Source organism: Salvelinus namaycush, chromosome 25, assembly GCF_016432855.1.
Source record: "Salvelinus namaycush isolate Seneca chromosome 25, SaNama_1.0, whole genome shotgun sequence".
NCBI lineage: Eukaryota > Metazoa > Chordata > Actinopteri > Salmoniformes > Salmonidae > Salvelinus > Salvelinus namaycush.
Genome location: NC_052331.1, coordinates 4737982 through 4765429, shown reverse-complemented (window position 1 = coordinate 4765429; position 27448 = coordinate 4737982). Strand labels below are relative to the sequence as shown.

The 27448-nt window shown below is 41.4% G+C and overlaps 1 protein-coding gene across 1 annotated transcript in view; it reads left to right on the top strand.

The window, feature by feature from the left end:
• znf512b (zinc finger protein 512B) overlaps positions 1 to 27448 on the top strand; it is a 74953-nt gene that overhangs the window by 27093 nt on the left and 20412 nt on the right. Inside the window, exons 4-8 of the mRNA XM_038963613.1 lie at positions 16595 to 16674; positions 16765 to 16893; positions 17115 to 17287; positions 17380 to 17636; positions 26078 to 26149. Of these exons, the coding sequence (XP_038819541.1) occupies positions 16595 to 16674; positions 16765 to 16893; positions 17115 to 17287; positions 17380 to 17636; positions 26078 to 26149 (711 nt within the window). The remainder of the gene's footprint in view (positions 1 to 16594; positions 16675 to 16764; positions 16894 to 17114; positions 17288 to 17379; positions 17637 to 26077; positions 26150 to 27448) is intronic.

Sequence of the window (27448 nt, the reverse complement as noted above, 5' to 3'; positions counted from 1 at the left end):
AGTCATAGTTGCTAATATATGCATATTATTATTAGTATTGGATAGAAAACACTCTGACGTTTCTAAAACGGTTTGAATTATGTCTGTGAGTATAACAGAACTCATATGGCAGGCAAAAACCTGAGAAAAAATCCAAACAGGAAGTGGAAATTATTAGGCTGGTCGTTTTTCAACTCATCGCCTATTGAAAACACTAGGATATCAAATCAAATGTATTTATATAGCCCTTCTTACATCAGCTGCTATCTCAAAGTGCTGTACAGAAACCCAGCCTAAAACCCCAAACAGCAAGCAATGCAGGTGTAGAAGCACGGTGGCTAGGAAAAACTCCCTAGAAAGTGCCAGTGTCTCAGCCCCTGTAATAGGGTTAGAGGCAGAGAATCCCAGTGGAGAGAGGGGAACCGGCCAGGCAGAGACAGAAAGGGCGGTTCGTTGCTCCAGAGCTTTTCCGTTCACCTTCACACTCCTGGGCCAGACTACACTCAATCAAATGACCTACTGAAGAGATGAGTCTTAAGTAAAGACTTAAAGGTTGAGACCGAGTCTGCGTCTCTCACATGGGTAGGCAGACCATTCCATAAAAATGAAGCTCTATAGGAGAAGGTCCTGCCTCCAGCTGTTTGCTTAGAAATTCTAGGGACAATTAGGAGGCCTGCGTCTTGTGACCGTAGCCTACGTGTAGGTATGTACGGCAGGACCAAATAGGAAAGATGGGTAGGAGCAAGCTTATGTAATGCTTTGTAGGTTAGCAGTAAAACCTTGAAATCAGCCCTTGCCTTAACAGGAAGCCAGTGTAGGGAGGCTAGCACTGGAGTAATATGATCAAATTTTTTCGTTCTAGTCAGGATTCTAGCAGCCGTATTTAGCACTAACTGAAGTTTTAGTGCTTTAGCCGGGAAGTAGAGCATTGCAGTAGTCTAACCTAGAAGTAGCAAATGCATGGATTAATTTTTCTGTATCATTTTTGGACAAAGTTTCTGATTTTTGCAATGCTGCGTAGATGAAAAAAAGCTGTCCTTGAAACAGTCTTGATATGTTCGTCAAAAGAGAGATCAGGTTCCAGAGTAACGCCGAGGTCCTTCAGTTTTATTTGAGACGACTGTACAACCATCAAGATTAATTGTCAGATTCAACAGAAGATCTTTGTTTCTTGGGAGCTAGAACAAGCATCTCTGTTTTGTCCGAGTTTAAAAGTAGAACGTTTGTAGCCATCCACTTCCTTATGTCTGAAACACAGGCTTCTAGCGAGGGCAATTTTGGGGCTTCACCATGTTTCATTGAAATGTACAGCTGTGTGTCATCCGCATAGCAGTGAAAGTTAACATTATGTTTTCGAATGACATCCCCAAGAGGTAAAATATATAGTGAAAACAATAGTGGTCCTAAAACGGAACCTTGATGAACACTGAAATTTACAGTTGATTTGTCAGAGGACAAATCATTCACAGAGACAAACTGATATCTTTCCGACAGATAAGATCAAAACCAGGCCAGAACTTGTCCGTGTAGACCAATTTGGGTTTCCAATTTCTCCAAAAGAACGTGGTAATCGATGGTATCAAAAGCAGCACTAAGGTCTAGGAGCACGAGGACAGATGCAGACCCTCCGTCTGACGCCATTAAAAGGTAATTTACCACCTTCATAAGTGCAGTCTCGATGCTATGATGGGGTCTAAAACCAGACTGAAGCATTTCATTTACATTGTTTGTCTTCAGTGAGTTTCTGCGCAACAGCTTTTTCAATTTTTTTTGAGAGGAATGGAAGATTCGATATAGGCCGATTAGTTTTTTATATTTTCTGGGTCAAGGTTTGGCTTTTTCAAGAGAGGCTTTATTACTGCCACTTTTAGTGACTTTGGTACACATCCGGTGGATAGAGAGCCGTTTATTATGTTAGGAGGGCCAAGCACAGGTAGCAGCTCTTTCAGTAGTTTAGTTGGAATAGGGTCCAGTATGCAGCTTGAAGGTTTAGATGCCATGATTATTTTCATCATTGTGTCAAGAGATATAGTACTAAAACACTTGTGTCTCCCTTGATCCTAGGTCCTGGCAGAGTTGTGCAGACTCAGGACAACTGAGCTTTGGAGGAATACACAGATTTAAAGAGGAGTCTGTAATTTGCTTTCTAATCTTTTCCTCTAAGAAGTTCATGAATTTATTACTGCTGAAGTGAAAGCCATCCTCTCTTGGGGAATGCCGCTTTTTAGTTAGCTTTGCGACAGTATCAAAAATACATTTTGGATTGTTCCTATTTTCCTCAATTAAGTTGTAAAAAAATAGGATGATCGAGCAGCAGTGAGGGCTCTTCGATACTGCACGGTACTGTCTTTCCAAGCTAGTCGGAAGACTTCCAGTTTGGTGTGGCGCCATTTCCGTTCCAATTTTCTGGAATCTTGCTTCAGAGCTCGGATATTTTCTGTATACCAGGGAGCTAGTTTCTTATGACATGTTTTTAGGGGTGCAACTGCATCTAGGGTATTGCGCAAGGTTAAATTGAGTTCCTCAGTTAGGTGGTTAACTGATTTTTGTCCTCTGAAGTCTTTGGGTAGGCAGAAGGAGTCTGGAGGGGCATCAAGGAATCTTTGGGTCGTCTGAGAATTTATAGCATGACTTTTGATGCTCCTTGGTTGGGGTCTGAGCAAAAGGTGGCTTTTTGAAGATATATTTTGATTTGTTTAACACTATGGTTACATGATTGTATTATTTCGTAGTTTTGATCTCTTCATCTATTATTCTACAATGTAGAATAGTAAAAACAAAGAAAAACCTTTGAATGAGTAGGCGTTCTAAAACTTTTGTCCGGTAGTATATATTTATTAATTGTTGTTTCACTCACTCCCCCCAAGAACACTTACCCTGCCCCCAATGGACATTTATCATTTCTACAGTTGTAAATGTGTATATTTATTATTGTTTCATTCACTTCTCTTTGCTTTTGACCTGCACTGTTGGAGTTCGGAGCATAAGAATATCACTGTACCCTGTGCATGTGACTAATATTCTCATGGAATTGATTCAAAAACTCTTAAATAGTTGCTATATCGGCTAATTGATCATTACGGCGTAGCTTGTTGCCCAGTAAATGAGTGGGACAATTACCATGGAAGTAATGGTTGAGTCTTATTCGATGGATGTCAAATTATGCTCTCTGTCAGTTGCATTATTTTTTATAAAACCTTTGCGGCATCCCATAGAGTCCAAGGGTTGTTGACTGAATTTGTATTGATCATTATGAATTAATTTAGTTCAATATGAAATTGATCACAGAATGTAGGATTTTGTAGTATTGAAACGCCATCTTGTGGCTCTTTTAGCAGATTCTGACATTTTGAAGTTGGCACTAGTAAGCGTGATGGTCGGACAAGCTCATATGTCACATTTTCTTGATGAAATAAAATAGAGGTGTAGATAAGTATAAAATAGATTTGTGTGAAAGATTTATACCTGTTTTAAGTAAAAAAGTGTACTCTTTTGCTTATGGATTTTGTGCCCGCCATGCATCAATGAGGTTGTAATCAGAGAGTATATGCTGGAGAGCCTTGGTTGCATGTGGATTGTAGTTTGTCTTATTACATTTGTCCCACATGTCATTCATGTCTGTCCCAATAACCAGATGGAAATCAGTTAATCCGAACAATATGCTGTTCAGAGAATCCAAAAATGTAGTATCATATGAATTTGGACCATACATATTAATAAATGAAATGCTCTTTCCACTATGGATACATTTCAGGAAATTGATTATGCGTTCTTGGTCTTCGCCTTTACCCAGGAAGGTAATTACTTATGTATCATTATGATTACACCTTTAATTTTATTTGGGGCTGATGAAAAAGCAGAACGTTTTTACAAATAGTTCTTTATTTTATGTTTGTCCTTTTGAAGCAGGTGTGTTTCTTGTAACATTTTCTATATCAATATGGTTTCTTGCTTGGCTATCAAGACAGCTGGAACGTTTAATAGGTGGGTTTAGGCCTTTCAAATTCAAAGAGAGAATAGTTAGCGTTGCCATTGTTAAAAAAAGCTAAAGTATTATTAATGATGTAACTGTTATCTTTAGTGTTGTTAATGCCATGGATGTGAAACAAAAACAAAGGGATTCCCACCCATTGGTCGTTCCCCACCCAGAAATGCCTTCATTATGAGGAGCGGCGGCTATGCTTGGTTTTTAATCAAATGAAACGAAATGGGGGGGAAAAAACATGAGTTATGTTTCTAAATACAAGGTTTACGGGCACACTAAAACACATCTCTTGTTCCAGGTGCAAATGGGCACTGTGCGTCACAGCTGGATAGGCTGCACTTCCATTTTCAAAATCCATGCCATAAACAACTAGTTGGTCTTGAATATCCCCTCCAGCACATACAGAAATTGTCACTTTAGTATGTGTTTATAAGAACACACCTCAGATATTGCCAACACTACCACCTCAGCGCAAGCATTTAAGACAGGTAAATTACGAATCCTGGCGCTAGGGTTTGAAAATTGGAGATCGGTGGCTTTAACAGTGCTGGCTTGACACTAGCCGAGAATAGAGCCCTCAGGCTCAAATTATTGTGACGAGTCCCACACCTGGTTATCCCACATCACTGGGAATCAGAGCCAGAATGGGACAGAGAGTGAAGGAGGGAGGGAAAGAGAAGGGGTGGAAGCTCGCGACACTAGTGAGGTTCAGTTTTAAGTATTTTAATATGCAAAATGCGCTTATATCCGTAACTCTTGAGGTACTGTCTGACCTCTCAGATAGGATAAGAACAGTACATTCCTTCCAAATGACCAAGGGTAAAAAAAGAAAGAAAAAGTTAAAAGGGTCATTTTAATTTCAGTTGTGGTCCGGTGAGGGAGAAGGCATACAAACTTGGCTGTGGTACACTAGTAAGTAACAATGCTCTTCCAGTATGTGGCCTGTGTTAGCATCCTGCTAGTGGTTATATATTGGTTATTTTATAGGCCTTTCAGCAACAGGCCTGGGTCCTGTGTTGGCTATGTCACTTATTGTGACTTGAAAGTACCCAGTGGGCTCCCGAGTGGCAAAGCGGTCTAAGGCACTGCTAGAGGCGTCACTACAGACCCTGGTTAGATTCCAGGCTGTATCACAACCGGCCTTGATTGGGAGTCCCATAGGGCGGCGCACAATTGGCCCAGTATCGTCCGGGTTTGGCCGGGGTAGGCCGTCATTGTAAATAAGAATTTGTTCTTAAGTTCTTAACCGACTTGCCGAGTTAAATAAAAGGTCAAATGAAAATAGTGTTACCACATGGTTTCTGTAGATGTCCTGTGAATACCAAGGGACATACAGTAGGACTGTAGAATAATACTGTATTAATGTCTTTAACACTGCTGAACACTGCTGTATACCATAGCCAAGCCAATTGATCCCGTCTCCAGGTGGAGGTAAAGCGTTAAGTAAATGTCTGGAGGTGAAGGGGTTTATTGAACCTCATTATGCTCCTAACAGTGTTTCCATTGATCTCTCAGCTGTAGCTACTTTAGTGGCTGTTCACAAACTGCTTATTGTCCCCAGACACTAGCCTGGATACACACTGAATTGGTACATTTCACTGATATTGTGAAGTGAATTAGAGCAGTTCGGATACAGGCTACCCGGACACACATTTTAGATTCTGTTGTCACATTTTATATACAGGTCAACAAATGTTTAGGACAAACCATCAAATAAGGGCAGTATAGACATTGAGACATCCCATACACTTCCTATGTTTTCCCAGAGGCCCACTGGTTTTCCTCTTGTTTTTATACTGTACATGTACAACAAAGTGGGATTCATTTAGTAACAGAAGCAGCATGGTGCTCTCATCATTGAGAATAAGTGGTGTGGTTGGGTTGTCACTCGGCCATACCCGAAACGCAGCTAACAGGACAGGATGTGGTCAGAGAGGGTGTCTGTCTGGAATAGACTAGTGTGTGTGCCTGCATGCCAGAGTCATGGGAATAGGGTGTTAAGCAGGGAAAAGGGTAGCACCATTAGAGCTGTATGGCCAATACGATGATGACATGCTATCATAGGATTACCTCAAAAGGCAGAGAGTCTGCTTTTTGGAAAGTATTTTAACAGAGTCTCCTGACTATGGGATAGAAGTTGCATTTAGGCACAGATCTAAGATCAGCTTTCCCTCACCAAATCCTAACCTTAACCATTAAAAAAACTGTCATTAGATCATGTCTAGGGGCCACATCACCCTACTTCTGGGCCCCAGAGCAGACAGTCTGTCCGTCTGGTACCCCCTGTGTGGTGGGACGCTGGTTATGCGGGGGTGGCAGTTCAACAGTGACAGGACTGTCAGGCTACCAACGGTGTAGACCCTCATCTCCAGCCCACCACACACAGACTCCATCTGCTGACCGAGCATCTCTTTTCTAGCAGCTCTCTCTCTTTCTGCCCCTTAATATTTCCCTCTCTCTTTCTCCCTGTGTCTCATTATCTCTCTTTCTACTCTCCCTCATCTATCCCAAAGCCTTTCTCCTCTCAACTCTCTTCCTGGTGAGAACACAAAGCTACAATCGATAGGAGTTATAGATTGGTAATGTTTGTTTTGGGGGAGAAATGTAATGGAAAACAGAAACATGGGTCGGTGGCAGCTAGAAAGCCGGTGACGACGAACGACGCCCGAACAAGGAGAGGCACCAACTTTGGCGGAAGTCGTGACAGTTATTTATCAAAATGTGGAAAAGGGGAAGGTGTCTGAAAACGTTCCGAATGCACTGTATTTCTGTCAGTGTATTTGAGAATTTTCAAATACTTTCCAAGTGTATTTCCAAGTACATTCAAATATTCAACTACTTGTCTTTTCAGAATGATATATGATAATAATAATATGCATATTGTACGAGCAAGAATAGAGTACGAGGCCGTTTAAATTGGGCACGATTTTCCCCCAAAGTGTAAATAGCGCCCTCTATCCTCAACAGGTTAACTGCCTTGCTCAAGGGCAGAACGACAGATATTTACCTTGTAGGCTCGGGAATTCAATCCAGCAACGCTCCTACCCGCCAGGCTACCTGCCGCCATTATGTAATAATATTTTTGTATAAAAATATGTTTCAGTTGAAGTCGGAAGTTTACATACACTTAGGTTGGAGTCATTAAAACAAATTTTATCCTAGAGATTAACGTACTTTGGTGCGACAAGTCCAAATCAATCCCAGAACAACAGCAAAGGACCTTGTGAAGATGCTGGAGGAAACTGGTACAAAAGTGTCTATATCCACAGTAAACAAGTCCTATATCTACATAATCTAAAAGGCCTCTCAGCAAGGAAGAAGCTACTGCTCCAAAACCGCCATTAAAAAAAACAGACTACCATTTGCAACTGCACATGGGGCCAAAGATCGTACTTTTTGGAGAAATGTCCTCTGGTCTGATGAAACAAAAATAGAACTTTTTGGCCATAATGACCATCATTGAGTCTGGAGGAAAAAGGGGGACGCTTGCAAGCCGAAGAACACCTTCCCAACCGTGAAGCGGGGGTGGCAGCATCATGTTGTGGGGGTGCTTTGCTGCAAAGTCAAGGTATTGGAGTGGCCATCACAAACCCCTGACCTCAATCTTCTAGAAAATGTGTAGGCAGAACTGAAAAGCGTGTGTGAGCAAGGAGGCCTACAAACCTGACTTAGTTACACCAGCTCTGTCAGGAGGAATGGGCCAAAATTCACCGAACTTATTGTGGGAAGCTTGTGGAAGGTTACCTAAAATGTTTGACCCAAGTTAAACAATTTAAAGGCAATGCTACCAAATACTAATTGAGTATATGTAAACTTCTGACCCAACTTCTGACTGGGAATGTGATGAACAAAATAAAAGCCTAAATAAATCATTCTCTCTACTATTTTTCTGACATTTCACATTCTTAAAAAAAGTGGTGATCCTAACTGACCTAAGACGGGGAAATTTTACTAGGATTAAATGTCAGGAATTGTGAAAAACTGAGTTTAAATGTATTTGGCTAAGGTGTATGTAAACTTCCGACTTCTACTGTATGTATGTAATGAATAATAACCTGAACAACAGCTTGTTAAAGTCTTTTAGTCTTGATCCTAATAATCTAGTAGGCCTACTTGGTAAACAGTCTAGGAATTCCTTCTCTCTCAGAGCAATGTGTTTTTTTGTTGCTTCAACAGCTCCTAAGTGGCTCATAAGTAGAGTCCACAAAACACTGTAGGCTGATAGAATCAACAGAACTTAAATAAATAAACCTTTTCTATCTTTCTAAACTTTAGAATGATGTGAGGCATACCAGGCAGTCTGTCATTGGAATAGAGTGCTCTAGAATAAATGTAGGTCCTAAGAGCCAATTCAGAATGCAGAAATCATTGAGTTTTGGGTTTTCTGTTGATTTTGCCGTTTTTAGCGTGACATATCGTCTTTGGTAACAAGATACCCCCACAATGGAGCTTGGCTGTTTGTGGAGTCTTGGCTCAAATACAAATGCTTTGTAGTGAACTTTGTGCTATCGAATGGAGAAGTAATGTGTGTGTGTGTGTGTGTGTGTGTGTGTGTGTGTGTGTGTGTGTGTGTGTGTGTGTGTGTGTGTGTGTGTGTGTGTGTGTGTGTGTGTGTGTGTGTGTGTGTGTGTGTGTGTGTGTGTGTGTGTGTGTGTGTGTGTGAACTAAAGAGGGCCTTCAGCCAGAGAGGGAAAGGGAAAATGAATGTTTCTGGGCTACCTGAAGCGACTGTCTGAGCAGCTGTAATGTTAGTGTGTTCCTACTGTCTGAAAACAGGCCAGGGAGCGACAGATGTCATGGAGAGAGAGAGACACAGACAAAATAAAGAGAGAGAGACATGAGAGAGACATGAGAGAGACATGAGAGAGACATGAGAGAGACATGAGAGAGGGAGACAGGAGAGAGAGTGACATGAGAGAGAGTGACATGAGAGAGAGTGACATGAGAGAGAGTGACATGAGAGAGTGTGACATGAGAGAGAGTGACATGAGAGAGAGTGACAGGAGAGAGGGAGACAGGAGAGAGGGAGACAGGAGAGAGGGAGACAGGAGAGAGGGAGACAGGAGAGAGGGAGACAGGAGAGAGAGTGACATGAGAGAGGGAGACAGGAGAGAGAGTGACATGAGAGAGGGAGACAGGAGAGAGCGGAAGAGGAGAGAGACAGGAGGGAGAGAGCGACAGGAGAGAGACAGGAGGGAGAGAGCGACAGGAGAGAGAAGGAGAGAGAGAGACAGGAGGGGGGAGACAGACAGAGGATTATTATAATATTTCAGAGGGAAAAGGAAGGAGATGGGGAAAGAGAGGATCAAGAAACTAGGCAGGTTTCCATGACCCAGGTTTATTCGACAAAAGCAATGACGGGATAAAAATCCTAGCAACATGTGTAATGGAAACGGCAGATATAGGAGACATTTTCTAAAGAGCACATTTTTATCCGTTCGACGGGTGGATTTTTCTTTTGTCGCACTTTATTGCGACAAATGATGATAAACTGTGTTTTTAGAATAAATGATGATTGACAAATAATTGTGAAGGTACACAGGGCACGTTATCCCAGAACTACAAAGCTCCACTCCACAGGTCATTCTAAGTGCCTACTGCTAAATAAAAATGTTCAACGATAAAAATCCTGTTTCTTTGTAGGACAAGGATTGTCCTGACTTTCAATGATGGCTGAATTGCTTAGCCTGGCTTTTCTGATCTACAGGAGCGCAAGTTTCACCATGGCACGGAACGTGGCGATACGTGGCCACATGAGAATTATTAGAATATGGCATATATTCGTCATTTATTGCATTCTGTCCATGCTGGCTTTCACGGGCTACCTAAGACATGAACCAGATAGTTTGGAGGGCGTACAGACTGTCGACAATTTATTCACGAGCAATTTTCCTAAATGGTAAATGGAATAACTTCGACCATTTTTTTTTTTTTTTTTAGGTGTGACGTCATTATGTCCAACTTTTTTTATCCACACGAGGCCGTTCAATGGAAACGCACCGTAGAAGGCAGTTGTAGCATCTGTTTTCTATGCAAACGTTCTAAATGTTGACGTCAAACATTTGCTGGAGAAGTTCATGGAAATCTATCTAGTGGGAGGGGGATTGCTAGAAGAGAGAGAAAGAGGAAGTGAAGTGTATCAAAAGAAAGGAAGGGTGAGAGTGTGAAGAAATGGTGTCCAGCTGGAGAGAGAGTGAGAAGACAACTGTTAGGTCCAGCTGTTCCACACACCCTCTTCACTATGAGGCGAGAATGACTGAGTGCACTGTAGAAACAGCAGATCCACATGTGATTATAATGTACCATACTGTATGTACATGCATTGGTCGCAGGTCTGCTATTTGCTGGGATTGGGAGTGAGCATTTGTTCTAAATTGTCTGTGTGTCTGTTTACAAACTTCTGAGTTCCAGACAGACAAAGGCTCCTGTGTGTTAAAGGGGAAACAAATGGCTGCTTTCTGCTGTAGCAGAGTGTTGCTGTGGTGTGTGTGTGTGTTTCCTAGTCGCTGTGTTTTAAATTATTTATTGCACCGTAACAAGTCAAAGCAAACACTTGTGTGTTTGTGTGTGTGTGTGTGTGTGTGTGTGTGTGTGTTCAGGGAAAGTTGTAGCAGGCGGCGTAACTAGGGAAACACGGGTTAATTGAGATCACAAGGCGGCTTGCAATGCTCCTGGGGCCTGACTCCTTTTTTTTCTCCTCCACTCCAATCTTGTCTTCTCTCATCTCCCCTCCTCCTGTCTGTTCATACCTTCCCTTTTCTCCTCACTTCTCTTCTATCCTCTCTTCTCTCCCCAGAGAGGTTGAACAATGTGCAGCTGCAGCCTTAGACAGCTGGGAGGGTGGTGTGTGTGTATGTCTGGTTTGCGTGTGTGTGTGGTGTGTGTTTGCCAGTCTCATGTTGGGGAGGGAGATTCAAAGAGAAAGTAGGCATTGTGTTTTGACGAAGATGGTGAGTGTGTGTATGAGTGTGTTTGTATGTCAGTGTGTGTGTGTTTTAGCTCTGTCCTTGTATTTATACTTACGTGTGTTTGTGTGTGGGGTTTTTTTCATCAGGAAATGGTAGTAGTAGCTAAGAGAGGTGGGTCTTATTTCCATAGCAACAGGAACATATCTTACCCAATAATGAAATTCATTAATTATAACATTTTTTTTTAAGAGGCCTTTATTTTCCAAGACAGCAATTAAAATGCACGCTCAATTTCCTCCCAGCTCAAGAGCTGCACCATTTGAATGGATCACCTCTCCTGCTGCAAGTGAGACAACTAATAGGCCAATGTCCTTCTTATGTCTGAGGAATATTAATACACACCCTTCACACTGTTTATGTGAGGTGTGTGTGTGCGTGAATGGGTGTGTATGTTGCATATTAGTAAGAGTGTGCGTGTGTGTGCAAACAGTATTAGACAGCAATAGTTGAGAGAGCTAATGGGGAAATGTTTATGCACAAAGAATATCATCAGTTTTTCTGCATCATTACCATCAGTACCCAATCAAAGATGACATGTTTATCCCTCGTACCTTACCTTATGTTTACTGAGAGGAAAATCCCCGTGCTATCATGGTGTTTCAGTATAAATAATAATCACATGAAGTCAAATCAGTGAAACTGAAATCCTCTAACCCTGTTTTATCTCATTCTCTTCATTTAAAGACTCAATCGTGGACACTCTCTTACTGACAGTTGTGGCTGCTTCGTGTGATGTATTGTTGTCTCTACCTTCTTGTCCTTTGTGCTGTTGTCTGTGCCCAATAATGTGTGTACCATGTTGTGCTGCTGCCATGTTGTGTTGCTATTTTTAATCTCTGCGCCCATCACCTTTTGGTAGGCCGTCATTGTAAATAATAATTTGTGCCTAACTGACTTGCCTAGTTAAATAAAGGTTAAATAAAAAATATATAATCTTCTGTAATCCTTTCAGACAGAAACAGGCCCAGATCTAGATGTGAGCTCTCTGTCCAAAGTACAGTCAAGGGCTGTTTATTTGATTCAGGACTGTCAAGCTAGTGGACGTTGAATAGGTGACTGTAGGGCTGGGCGGTATACCGTATTTTACTATATACCGGTAGTGATGCACGGACCGGTTTTGGGTTTTTCATTTTACCTTCTATAACAGTATTTTAATGTTTGGTTTGTTAAATGTGATACCCGTGTGTAACGTCCATTTTTATAGTTTACTCCGCTACTTGAGTCATCCCTCTCCGCTCTCCGAAAGTCTCTCTCCACACAGACCTAGTCCCACCCCTGTCACTCAAGGAGCGCATTTGTTGTTGCTTGACCACGAGACTTTCGTTTAGTCTGCATGGTCAATGCAGCAATGTTGATGACAATGATGCTGTTTTCACTTTGATCTTAATGTAAGCCCACAAGCGTTCTATAATGACATTCATTTGTGTTTCTTACATCTGCAAACAGCTAGTTTGTAATTTCTTAGCAAGGTAAGCTACATTGTGTTAGCCACTAATGCTAATCGCTAGTTAGCTGGCTAGCAAACTAACTAATAAAAGTACTGAGTCAGAGCAAACGTAGCTAGCTAATACAGCCTGATACCAGTGTTGGTGGAGGCCTACATCAGCATGTTGTTTGTGCAACAGTATCTTCTATATCAAGGAGGAATATGCGAAGCATTAAAGTTGGCTACATGAATAAAGATTTAATGTAGCCAAAGGTTATAGGGTCCCCTAGGAAACACTGAACATCACTTTGGTTCCTACCCTGTCACAATCACTCGTCCATGCCATTTTCATTCGTTGTCATATCAAACAACACTGTATTCAAAGTGCCCACTCTTTTATATATATATATATCTATAGAATTATAATAAATGTTATATTTCCATGATTCCAAAAGTTCACCCACGTGTTTTGATCTAAATCGCAATTGCCACATTTGGTTAAAAATAAGGCCTAGTATTTTTGCCCATGTCGTGGTAGTGTGGAAATGATCTCAAATGAGTGCAGGAAATACAGAAAATGATGGAAATGCAGGAAATTATTTTAGGTTGAAGTTGAACGGTATAAAACAATCAGAATGAAGACCCATTGAAATAATTTAGAATATATGTGTTGCCACCCAATGGTCACACACACTACTCATAAAGCAAATGCATCATTTTATTATTCAAAAACATAAAATACCGTCATACTGTCCAAAATGTGAAAAGTACCGTGATAGGATATTTTGGCCATGTCGCCCAGCCCTAGGTGACTGGATGTAATTGTCAGGATCTTTAGCCTGGGATATGGTTGGATGGACAAAGCAGGACAGGAGAGTCTCCCATTCTCCGTCCTCTCTTCCTTTTCATCTACATCCTCCCCTCTGTCTCTTCCCTCACCTTCTCTACACTCTTCCCCATCTGAATGGTGGTGTATCTGTTAGAGTGCACTGTGCAGGTCTCCCCCTTCGACCCCATCCTCCCCCATCCCGCTCACCTCATACTGTAGTGTAGCATAATGGAGTGTAGTGGAGGGCTGATCGAGCAGAGATGGAACTGTGGTGGAGAAAAGGAAAGACGTAATGAACCTGCCTGCCCTCCTTACCTAGGCAAAGGGGGACAAGAGAGGGAGAGCGAAGGGATGAGAGGTAAAGAGAGAGTGTCGGGAGTGGGAAAAGAGAGATAAGGAGAAAGTGGTGTAAGCGGTATATGTCGAGAGAGAGAGAATCCTCTGTGTGCTTTGTCAGAGGTTGTGGTGATGTATAGGGGATTTATTTGGCTCATCAAATGGCCTTTACACACACACACACACACACACACACGCGCGCGCGCTGATGCACGCACACAGTGACACGCATGTATACGCACACACACTCACACAGCTAAACAGTCTTAATCCTGCTGCCATAGCTGTACCTACACTGTTTTTTAAATATTGAGTTGCTCAGTAGGTCTTTTCCAAGCATGTGAAAATCTGTGCCCCTGTGACCAAGACTATCAAGTAGGGCTGAGAATGGCCAGGGACCTCAAGATATGATATTATCACGATACTTAGGTGCCAATACAATATTATGGCGATTCTCACAATTCTATATGTATTTCGATTCTGTGATTTTATTGCGATTCGATGTTCCAAACATTTTGCTCACCATATGTTTGCTGCAGAAACGATAGAGCATGAGAAAACGAGTTTTGGTCGCTCAGGGAAATAAAACTGCTGAAAACAAATTGGGATCCCTGTTTAAAAAGAGGATCGAGAACAAACTGAGTTTTGGTGCAGGTACAGCCAACTAGCTCCAAAATAATATTGCAAAATTGTCAAAACGTTACGATACGATATATTGTTAACAAAAAAAAATCAATATACACTACCGTTCAAAGGTTTGGGGTGACTTAGAAATGTCCTTGTTTTTGAAAGAAAAGCAATTTTTTGTCCATTTTTAAATAACATCAAATTGATCAGAAATACAGTGTAGACATTGTTAATGTTGTAAATAACTATTGTAGCTGGAAACTGCAGGGGTTTTTTTTCAATGGAATTTCTACATAGGCGTACAGAGGCCCATTATCAGCAACCATCACTCCTTTGTTCCAATGGCACGTTGTGTTAGCCTTTTAAAATGATCAACTTGGATTAGCTAATTGATTATTAGAAAACCCTTTTGCAATTATCTTAGCTTAGCTGACAACTGTTGTCCTGATTTAAAGAAGCAATAAAACTGTCCTTTTTTAGACTAGTTGAGTATCTGGAGCATCAGCATTTGTGGGTTCGATTACAGGCTCAAAATGGCCAGAAACTCGTCAGTCTATTCTTGTTCTGAGAAATGAAGGCTATTCCATGCGAGAAATTGCCAAGAAACTGAAGAGCTTGTACAATGCTGTGTACTACTCCCTTCACAGAACAGAGCAAACTGTCTCCAACTAGAATAGAAAGAGGAGTGGGTGCACAACTGCGTTATTTTAATGGACAAGAAAGTGTGCTTTTCTTTCTAAAACAAGGACATTTCTAAGTGACCCCAAACTGTTGAACGGTAGTGCAACTGGATCGATTTTCCCCCATCACTACTATCAAGTGTTTTCCATCTATGCTTTGTTCTACAGTAATTGGTACAAAAACATACATTTTTGTGGGGGGGGGGGGGGGGGGGGGCTTCTATGCCTGTGAAAGGAGGGATCTGTGTGGTTTGTGAATTGAACCAATGATACAGTAAATACAGTGAGGGGGGAAAAGTATTTGATCCCCTGCTGATTTTGTACATTTGCCCACTGACAAAGAAATGATCAGTCTATAATTTTAATGTTAGGTTTATTTGAACAGTGAGAGACAGAATAACAACAGAAAGATCCAGAAAAACAAATGTCAAAAATGTTATAAATTGATTTGCATTTTAATGAGGGAAATAAGTATTTGACCCCTCTGCAAAACATGACTTAGTACTTGGTGGCAAAACCCTTGTTGGCAATCACAGAGGTCTGATGTTTCTTGTAGTTGGCCACCAGGTTTGCACACATCTCAGGAGGGATTTTGTCCCACTCCTCTTTGCAGATCTTCTACAAGTCATTAAGGCTGACGTTTCGCAACTCGAACCTTCAGCTCCCTCCACAGATTTTCTATGGGATTAAGGTCTGGAGACTGGCTAGGCCACTCCAGGACCTTAATGTGCTTCTTCTTGAGCCACTCCTTTGTTGCCTTGGCCGTGTGTTTTGGGTCATTGTCATGCTGGAATACCCATCCACGACCCATTTTCAAGGCCCTGGGTGAGGGAAGGAGGTTCTCACCCAAGATTTGACGGTACATGGCCCCGTCCATCGTCCCTTTGATGCGGTGAAGTTGTCCTGTCCCCTTAGCAGAAAAACACCCCCAAAGCATAATGTTTCCACCTCCATGTTTGACGGTGGGGATGGTGTTCTTAGGGTCATAGGCAGCATTCCTCCTCCTCCAAACACGGCGAGTTGAGTTGATGCCAAAGAGCTCCATTTTGGTTTCATCTGACCACAACACTTTCACCCAGTTGTCCTCTGAATCATTCAGATGTTCATTGGCAAACTTCAGACGGGCATGTATATGTGCTTTCTTGAGCAGGGGGACCTTGCGGGCGCTGCAGGATTTCAGTCCTTCACGGTGTAGTGTGTTACCAATTGTTTTCTTGGTGACTATGGTCCCAGCTGCCTTGAGATCATTGACAAGATCCTCCCGTGTACTTCTGGTCTGATTCTTCACCGTTCTCATGATCATTGCAACTCCACGAGGTGAGATCTTGAATGGAGCCCCAGGCCGAGGGAGATTGACAGTTCTTTTGTGTTTCTTCCATTTGCGAATAATCGCACCAACTGTTGTCACCTTCTCACCAAGCTGCTTGGCGGTGGTCTTGTAGCCCATTCCAGCCTTGTGTAGGTCTACAGTCTTGTCCCTGACATCCTTGGAGAGCTCTTTGGTCTTGGCCATGGTGGAGAGTTTGGAATCGGATTGATTGCTTCTGTGGACAGGTGTCTTTTATACAGGTAACAAACTGAGAGTAGGAGCACTCCCTTTAAGAGTGTGCTCCTAATCTCAGCTCGTTACCTGTATAAAAGACACCTGGGAGCCAGAAATCTTTCTGATTTGAGATGGGGTCAAATACTTTTTTCCCTCACTGTAGTTATCTAACTAAACCCTGTTATCTATCTCCCCACCCCTCTCTGTTTTCTCTCTCTCAGGTACACCCTGTAGTGAAAGAGGGGAGGGAAAGAAGAAGGGGCGTCCCAGAGCTGAAGTGCAGGAGCTCAGGAGTATCCCTGTAAGTATCTACTATCCCTTCTAATCCCTACTTCCTATGTAGGAGTGCGTGTGAAAGGCATGTGTATATCATCTATCTCCCTCTCTGCAGGCTAACATGATGGTCCAGTGGAAGGAGGAGTTTAAGAAGAGGTCCAGGGTAAAGTGTCCTGGTTCAGGCTGCTGGTTAGAGTTCCCCAGCATCTACGGTCTCAAATACCACTACCAACGCTGCCAGGGGGTAAGACACCACATCATCTCTCCCCTCGCCCATTCTGCTCCCCCACATCGTCTCTCCTCACCCCCTCCGTCTTTTCCATCTGTCCCCCACTATCTTCGAGGTTGTCTATATATTTATTGTCAACGTGTACACCTGTTGAATTAGATTGTGTACTTTAGAAGTATCAATATCATTCCCTTTCTCTATTTTACCTCCTCCCTCTTTCTTTCTATGTCTCTCAGGTGACCATAGCAGAAAAATGTAGTCATGGCTGTCCGGACTGTAAGGCGGTGTTTGCCACTAAGGTCCGTCTCCAAAAGCACAAGCTGTGGAACCACCCCGAGAGGCCTACCATCGAGACCAAGGCTGAGCCCAAACTACATAAGACCCACGTGAAGGGGACCGCCAAGAAAAGGTGACATGGGTCAGGGATTTTCACCGCAAGACATACAGCTTAGCTTGCCTACATACTGATTTAGATTGTACCAATGTGTCTTCTCTGTCCAGGCCTATGGAGAACACTCCACCGTCGCCTGTGTTCTTCAAAGCCAAAAAGACCCAGGAGGTGTCTAGTCCCTCCCAGAATGGGGAGTGTTCCCCCCAGAGGGGGGAGAGGAAACAGCACCCACACCCCCAGCCCCCTCAGCATCAGGCCTCCTCATCTGACACCTCCCCCAACAGCCCAGGGGACAGCGAGAGCGAAGATGAGGGGAGCAGCCTATCCCCACCATACCCCAATGAAGACCCTGAGAGGACAAGGCACAGTAAGATTAAAATATGATGAGGAATAGGATCTTTTTGTTAGAGCCCGACCGATATTATCAGCCTTACACAGAAATATTTGTATCAGTCTTTATATATATATACAATGAACAAATACATCTGCTCATTTGTTGTAATTTTTATAATTTTTCAATGGTTTCTTGAAGAGGGCGCTTTACATTTTTGTCTTTGAGTGATTTACAGTTAGTGCATTCATCTTAAGATAGTCAGGTGGGACAAGTAGCTTGCCACAGCCAGTGACAGCATATTTGAATGCGTAAATAATAAAAAAGTACACTTCACCGAGCAATCAGCCCTGTTCTCATCACATTCTCACTTAGTTAACCCTTTGACGCGTACGATCACATATTTGTGATCACTGTTGAGCGGTCCCTGCAGCGTACGATCTCAAATATGTGATTGGAACAGCGGCAACAGAACGTATGACGCAACAAACGCATCTAAACATTGTTGTCTGAACAGCATCTAAATCTTTTTTTTGTACTGATGGAAAATAAAGGTCTTAAACTTTATTCCTCAATTTGACAGTTTATTGTAAAAGATAAATGCGAACTTCATCATACAAGCGTCCTATGGAACACATCCACAGTTCCCAGTTGTTTTGAACGTGGCATAAGACGCAAATAAACAAAGTCAAAGATGGCTGTGCACATTGTTTTGTCATTTTTCAGCATATTACAAATGTGCTTGTTAGTGTATACAAGAACCGGAGCACATGGCTTGACAAGTTGTTTACAGTTTTTGACCAATCACAAAGCAAATAAAGTGTTATCACCTCATAGATCATCACCCAAATACAAGCCTACTGCCTAGCTGTAGCGCGAACAGGGTTGCCAGAAATGGTTGAAACCATTTTTGTGGGGGTGTAAGGTTTTCAGGTGCATGGGGGGTGGAAATGGGGGAAGGTATCGTGGAGGGTTATGATAGAGGAAATATTACTATGGGGGATTTATCAGTAAATGGGGGGGCAAACACAGGAGAAGTTTATAAGCTGAATAAAAATAGAACCCCTGGAAATGGACTCCTGAGCTCCATTTCTGAAATAAAACAAAAAGAAAATTATGTAATCAACTTTTGTTATTCCATGATTTGTAATGTATTCTCGCAATTATGTTTTATCATTTGGCCAAATGGTTGTTGGCTAGGAAAAATGTGATTTGATTATTTCAATCAAATCATATTTTCCCTAGCCAACAACCTTTAGCCTTATCTGTAAGAACATACAGTGGTTCCTCCTTTTAAAAGTTGCATCATACTGCAGCACATCTTGCGGGCTGCTGCAGCATTCTGTGGCACGTTATTTATTTGTCAGCCATTTTTTCTGTTGATGCGAGTTAGTGCTAGTTTGACCACCAGAGGGCATATTTGAGAAGCATTTGATAGACTTCCATATTGGCATTACCAGAGAATTTAAAACCTTTTTTGTAATAACATAGTATATGGGATTGATTTTAAGAAATTTGGCTTAATTCATTTGATTAATATTATGGTGTTTCTATTCCGAGAATGAATGGATGGATGGAATAGAAAATGTAGAGCTGTACAACGTGACGGTCGGAAGTAGGCTACAGCATAAGAGGATTGGAGGATTCTAAATGAATATCTAAGGGGTATAACATTTCCACACCCTAATTGTAGTGTAACCAAACGTTCAGTTGAATGTAATTGCTCTTTGCCTTCTCTACTTCTCTACCAGAAGTTAATGCTGTTGCAAGGCAACCTCTTGCTAGCTAGTTAGCACAAAAAATTACTAGTTAGATATTTTTCGACCTGTGTTCTCAAATTAAATCTGGAGTGCTTGAGCTCATAAGTTCAGAGTAGGGCTGGGCGATATGGCCAAAACATTATATCACGGTATTTTTAGTTTTGGAATAATGCCAGTTCTACATTTGCTTTATGAGTAGTGAGTGATCCTAGGGTGGCAACACATACACTCTAAGTTATTTCAATGAGTCTTTCTCCATTCTGATTGGTTTATACTGTTCAACTTCAACCAAATCAAATGTCAGCACTTTTATCATTTTTGCATTTCCTGCACTCAATTGCAGAGGTGGAAAAAGTACCTAATTGTCGTACTTGAGGAAAAGTAAAGATTCCTTAATCGAAAATGACTAAAGTAAACGTAAAATACTACTTGAGTAAAAGTATTTGGTTTTAAATATACTTAAGTATCAAAAGTAAAAGTATAAATAATTTCAAATTCCTTATGTTAAGCAAACCAAATGGCACCCTTTTCTTTTCTTTCTTCCTGGATAGCCAGGAGCACACTCCAACACTCAGACATAATTCACAAAATAAATATTTGTGTTTAGTGAGTCCTCCAGATCAGAGGCAGTAGATGACCAGGGATGTTCTCTTGACAAGTGTGTGAATTGGACCGTTTTCCAGTCTTGCTAAGCATTCAAAATGTAACGAGTACTTTTAGGTGTCAGGGAAAATGTATGGAGTAAAAAGTATAGTATTTTCTTTAGAAATGTAGTGAAGTAAAATTAAAAGTTGTCAAAAAATAAAAATTGTAAAGTACAGGTACCAAAAAAACGACTGAAGTAGTTCTTGAAAGTATTTTTACTTAAGTACTTTACACCACTGCTCAATTGAGAGAATTCCCACACTGCCATGTAGGGCTGCACGATATGGGCAAATAATCTAGGACTTATTTTTAACAAAATGTTGCAATTGCGATTTGACTTGAGAATTAGAGCAAAACTTTTGGAATCATGGAAATAGAATAACTATTCTACTTCAGTATTTAGAATATAATAGTGGGCACATTAAATACAGTGTTGTTTGACATGACAATGAATTTAAATGCCAGAGAGGAGTTATTGTGACAGGGTAGAAACTAAAGTGTTGATATGCGTTTCCTAGCAGACCCTATAAGCTTTGGCTACGTTGCGTGTTTTCTCTTAGCTACTTCATGTAGCTAACATATTCTTGCTTTGCATATTCCTCTTTGATTTAGAAGATACTGTTGTACAAACAACATGCTGATTTAGGTCTACACCATCACTGGTATTATCAGGCTTATCTAGCTACGTTTGCGCTTACTCAGTACATTTATTAGCTAGCTAGCTATTAGCATTAGCGGCTAACAATTAGTGTCTCACAAGATTTATGGCAACTTGCTAAGAAAAGACAAACTATCTGTTTGCTGATGTAAGAAACACAAACTAATAGTGTCATTATAGAACGCTAGTGGATATATATTTAGAAGCAAAGTGAAAACCTGCATTGTGGTCATCAACATTGTTGCATGTGCTGCATCGCCCATGCAGACTGAACGCAAGTGTCTCGTGGTTGAGGAACAACAAATGCACTCTTTGAGTGACGGGGTGGGACTAGGTCTGTGTGGAAAGCGGCATAGAGAGATGACTCAAGTAGTGAAGTAAACTATAAAAATTGGCATTACACATGCCGTATCACATTTAATAAACCAAACATTCAAATACCGGTATAGAAGGTAAAGTAAAACCCAAACCGGTCCCTGCATCAATACAGTTATATCATAAAATACGGTATACCGCCCAGCCCTAATTCAGAGCGTTGTCAGATTGTCCGTTATTAAATTCAGACCGTTTCACTCTCGGAGCGCACACTAGACGTTCAGGCTGAGGAGTAGGGTTGATTTGAGCGTTCTGGCCTTACAACTGCAGTCAAGTACCCAATCTAGTGTTGGCTAGCTTGCTAGATACTTCCAGACACAATTGAGACCACTCTGACCATTTTACTCGACCTAGCAGAGCTGGTTAGGCAGTTTTCGTGTTAACCAGAGCGTTGGTGACTGTGCTGCTAGAAACAATTTAATTACGTGTTTTTGCCAACATGTACTGACACCGGTCATATTCAACAGGTGTTGAGTGCTGGTAAATTCATTTTTCTGCACTCTGGTACACTCAGCCTAGAGTGCTCTGAAATCGGAGTAGATAGCCAGAGCGAATTTACGAAAGTACCCAAATGTCCATTGAGAACGCACAACGAGTATACCATTTAGCTAAGCTAAGAATGACGGGAATAATCAAGTCAATAAACGTTGGGTAGTTAGACAGCCTATAGTTAATATACTGGCAAGTTTGATGTATAACTACTAACGTTAGGTAGATAGTTAACATACCGGTACGTACTGCTCTAATGATATGCTATGTGTTTTGTAAGGACAGCGTAGCTAACAAATTGTCAGCCAACATAACGTGTGAGGTAACTTATTTGGAAAGTTATTACTTTATTACATTGAGTAGCAAGCTACCGCGAGGACGCGCTCTATCGACTCTGGGGCTTGAGCATGCTCTTGGTGCACAGTCGATAGCGCGCTGGACTTCGGGCAAGAAGGTTGAGGGTTCGATACCTGCTCCCTGCTTGTTTCATTTAAAGTCGTGCACAATTATCCGTTTATTGTTTGGTTTATATTGTCCATTCATTGTCAGTTAGAGACACAGTAGTGCATTGGGACCCAAAAACATAATCAGTGCTCTAACTCTCTCCTTGGTCATTAAGGCAAATCTGGTCTGTGATAGGACGGAGGTTTTCACACCAAGCTCGGCTATTAGACTATTCTTTAGTAAAGGTTGAATAGTCTATTGTTCAGCTATTAGCCCCCCTCCCCAACTTGCAACAAATTGTTGTTACTCCCTTCTCGTTCCTCGCCCTCTTCAACGAGTCATTCTCCGCCTGAGTAGCTTGCTTGAGGGTGTGCTGGCAGGACAAAAATATTTGTTATGAAAGGAACTTTTTTCTTTTCAATCAATAAAGGATGAAAGAACAATATGTAAGCTATTCTGATATGTCAGATGAAGAGTTAGACCAGAAAGTCAGGGCCATTAAGGCAAGGATGCCCCATGTGGGCTTTAGAATGGTCAAAGGAAGTCTCCAAGCAATGGGCCATCGTGTACAATGGCGAAGAGTTGGGGAGTCTTTGCAGCGTGTAGATGGCGCAGGTATCATTACCAGAATGATCCAGCTTCGTTGCATTGCTCGGCAAAAATACTCTGTTCCTGCTCCCCTGTCTCTCGTCCATATTGATACAAATCATAAATTGATAAGGTACTAAGATGTATAATGTCTCCAAATCAAAGAAGTTATTTTAACTTTTTTATTCTTACTTAGTCATAGTTTTCTCACTTATTCAAATTTTCAATGATGTATGAAATGGGACTTGTTCATCAACTGGTAATACATAAATAATGAAGCAGGTTAATAGGTTAAACATTTAACTTTTAATTCCAATGCTTTTTTTCAAGATACAACATTGTCATCTTTGGTGGTATAGATGGATTTTCAAGGAAGGCAAGTATATTTATTTTGTATGCATATTTCCCATCACCTAATGAACAACCACAATACCAGTCTGGTGTTAAGCTTTCTATGCTGTATTGACGTATCCTGAAAAGGACATCTGCTGCTTTAGATTGAACGGTCACGTCTCAGTTATTGTTTTCATATCTACAAAAAATAAGCAATTTTCTTTACTTTCAGAGTGCGAGCTGATGAAGGGGTCGAAAATGTAGATATTGACAGATGTACAATTGAAGTCGGGAAGTTAACATACACTTAGGTAGGAGCATTTCACAGAGTTGGAATAATCACCCTTTAAGGACAGAGGCGAACCTGACACCTCACCAGCTGTTGCCTTAGCAACTACACAACTGATTCAAATGATTACGTCATTATCAAGCTTCAAGTGGTATTTACAGTTGAAGTCGGAAGTTTGCATACACTTAGGTTGGAGTCATTAAAATTCGTTTTTCAACCACTCCACAATTTTCTTGATAACAAAGTATAGTTTTGGGAAGTCGGTTAGTACATCTACTTTGTGCATGACACAAGTAATTTTTCCAACAGTTGTTTACAGACAGATTATTTCACTTATAATTCAGTGTATCACAATTCCAGTGGCTAAGAAGTTTACATATACACTAAATTGACTGTGCCTTTAAACAGCTTGGAAAATTCCAGAAAATTATGTCATGGCTTGAGAAGCTTCTGATGGGCTAATTGACATAATTTGAGTCAATTGGAGATGTACCTGTGGATGTATTTCAAGGCCTACCTTCAAACTCAGTGCCTCTTTGCTTGACATCATGGAAAAATAAACAGAAATCAGCCAAGACCTCAGAAAAAAATTGTAGACCTCCACAAGTCTGGTTCATCCTTGGGGGCAATTTCCAAATGCCTGAAGGTACCACGTTCATCTGGAAACTGGAAACACTTATCTCCCTCACTAACTTTAAGCACCAGCTGTCAGTGCAGCTCACAGATTACTGCACCTGTACATAGCCCATCTATAATTTAGCCCAAACAACTACCTCTCCCCCTACTGTATTTATTTATTTATTTTGCTCCTTTGCACCCCATTATTTCTATCTCTACTTTGCACATTCTTCCACTGCAAATCTACCATTCCAGTGTTTTACTTGCTATATTGTATTTACTTCGCCACCATGGCCTTTTTTGCCTTTACCTCCCTTATCTCACCTCATTTGCTCACATTTGTATATACACTTATTTTTCTACTGTATTATTGACTGTATGTTTGTTTTACTCCATGTGTAACTGTGTTTTTGTATGTGTCGAACTGCTTTGCTTTATCTTGGCCAGGTCGCAATTGTAAATGAGAACTTGTTCTCAACTTGCCTACCTGGTTAAATAAAGGTGAAATAAAAAATTATTAAAAAATCTGTACAAACAATAGGTACGCAAGTATAAACACCATGGGACCATGCAGCCGTCATACCGCTCAGGAAGGAGACGCGTTCTGTCTCCTAGAGATGCACGTACTTTGGTGCGAAACGTGCAAATCAATCTCAGAACAACAGCAAAGGACCTTGTGAAGATGCTGGAGGAAACAGGTACAAAAGTATCTATATCCACAGTAAAACGAGTCCTATATCAACATAACCTGAAAGGCTGCTCAGCAAGGAAGAAGCCACTGCTCCAAAACCACCATAAAAACGCCAGACTACGGTTTGCAACTGCACATGGGGACAAAGATCATACTTTTTGGAGAAATGTCCTCTGGTCTGATGAAACAAAAATAGAACTGTTTGGCCAAAATGACCATCATTATGTTTGGAGGAAAAATGGGGAGGCTTGCAAGTCGAAGAACACCATCCCAACCGTGAAGCATGGGGGTGGCAGCATCATGTTGTGGGGGTGCTTTGCTGCAGGAGGGACTGGTGCACTTCACAAATTAGATGGTATCATGAGGAAAGGAAAATTATGTGGATATATTGAAGCAACATATCAAGACATCAGTCAGGAAGTTAAAGCTTGGTCGCAAATGGGTCTTCCAAATGGACAATTACCCCAAGCATACTTCCAAAGTTGTGGCAAAATGGCTTAAGGACAACAATGTCAAGGTATTGGAGTGGCCATCACAAAGCCCTGACCTCAATCCTATAGAACATTTGAAAAAGCGTGTGTGAGCAAGGAGGTCTATAAACCTGACACAGTTACTCCAGCTTTGTCAGGAGGAATGGGCCAAAATTCACCCAACTTATTGTGGAAAGCTTGTGGAAGGCTACCCAAAACTTTGACCCAAATTAAGCAATTTAAAGGCAATGCTACCAAATACTAATTGAGTGTATGTAAACTTCTGACGCACTGGGAATGTGATGAAAGAAATAAAAGCTGAAATAAATCATTCTCTCTTTTATTATTCTGACATTTCACATTCTTAAAATAAAGTGGTGATCCTAACTGACCTAAAACAGGGAATATTTACTAGGATTAAATGTCAGGAATTGTGAAAAACTGAGTTTAAATGTATTTGGCTAAGGTGTATGTACACTTCTGACTTCAACTGTATATGATAAATACAATTATCAATAATACTATAGATACTCACTGCTACTACTATAGGAAGAAAGTTTTATAAAGCCTTATATGAAGCAGACATTGAGGTATTGATACAATGAGGGGTGTAGAGAATAGCGTAAAAATGCAACAATCAAATTCTAGAACAGCAGCATAGAATTCTGGTACCGCGTGCAAAAATAACTCACCCTGTAAGTGCCGTTATTAATATTTAGATCTTACTCATCAAAAGGTTAACGTTAGCTGGCTAGCTAGCCAGCAAGGTAGTTAGCCTAGTTAGCTAGCAATCTGTGCTACTTAAGAGCAAACACTGGACTGGCACCAAAGTGAACACTTATCCTTGATACAAAAAGAATGCCGTTACTGTCCGGCATATCCGCGGGAAGTAGCACGCCCTGATAAATCACAATTAAAAAATGTATATACCTGAATATAAATAAAAATATTATGAGAAAAAACTCGTCAGCCTCCATAAAATCGCTATCGGACCCAAAAATCCCATATCGGTCGGGTTCTAGATTTTGTTGCATTGTGAGGGTGAAGTTTGAAGTCCAGTGGACATGGGGGCCATGTGTTTGACGGTTTATTGCTCTCTGTTCTCCTCTTGAGCCAGGACGGAAGCAGAAAACTCCTAAGAAGTTCACTGGAGAGCAACCCTCTATCTCGGGGACGTTCGGACTGAAAGGTAGACCCTCAGTCTATCTCTTGTCACAGCTTCCCTCACTCATGCTTGAAATAAAATTAGGGGGAACTCACTCACCAGACCACTACTGGGTCATTTTGGTTGACTACACTCTTAGAAAAAGAGGTGCGATTGATAACCGCAAATGTGTTCTTTGACTGTCCCCATAGGAGAACCCTTTGAAGAACCCTTTTTGGTTCCAGGTATAACCCTTTTTGGTTCCATGTAGAACTCTTTCCACATTGGGTTCTACATGGAACCCAAAATAGTTCTACCTGGAACCAAAAAGGTTTCTACCCGGAAACAAAACTGGTTATCCTATGGGGATAGCCAAAAACCTTTTGGAACCCTTTTTTTTCAAAGAGTGTTGGCATCTGAGAGTCCCCCATCCACTTTGTTTGTCTTAGTGGTAGTGGCCCCTCTCTCTCTCTCTCTCTCTCTCTCCTCTCTCTCTCTCTCTCTCTCCTCTCTCTCTCTCTCTCTCTCTCTCTCTCTCTCTCTCTCTCTCTCTCTCTCTCTCTCTCTCTCTCTCTCTCTCTCTCTCTCTCTCTCTCTCTCTCTCTCTCTCTCTCTCTCTCTCTCTCTCTCTCTCTCTCTCTCTCTCTCTCTCTCTCTCTCTCTCTCTCTCTGTGTGTGTTAATGTGTTTGAACTGTCGAGTTATTCATATCACGACTCAGTGAGTCAGTCTCATACTCTCATTCTGACACATTTTCTATCTTAACACCACTTTTCTCTAAGCTCAGTGACTCACACAGCACTGCACATTACATGACTCTCTCTTTCTATATGTTTCTCATATCCCAGCCTCATCTCTCGTTACAACTCTCTCCCTCTTCTGTTCATTTTTTTTGTTCATGAATCAGCATTTCTCTTTATGTACTCCTCTTAGTCAGCATCATCCTCTCTCTCTTTCCCTCCCTCTATCATTTTACATCCACACTCATTTCCCCCCATGAAATGCAGCTGATAAATGAAGGGTATTACTCTGTAATTGTCCTGGTGTCATACTGCTCAGCCTAACTTAATCTCTCCAGTTCCAGGTTCTATTTAACTTGAACTCTGACTGTAAATGTCATGAGCTCTGATGACCTTTTTCACTTCACTAAACCTGACCCATGCACATATGCACTCATATATACACATGTGTGCGCACGTACACACTACTGGGGGCACCACGGGTCAAATGGAATGGCATCAGAAACATTGAAACTATGGAAACCATGTGTTTGATGTTGTTGATACCTTTCCACCTATTCTTCTCCAACCATTACCACGTGCCCGTCCTCCCCAGTTAAGGTGCC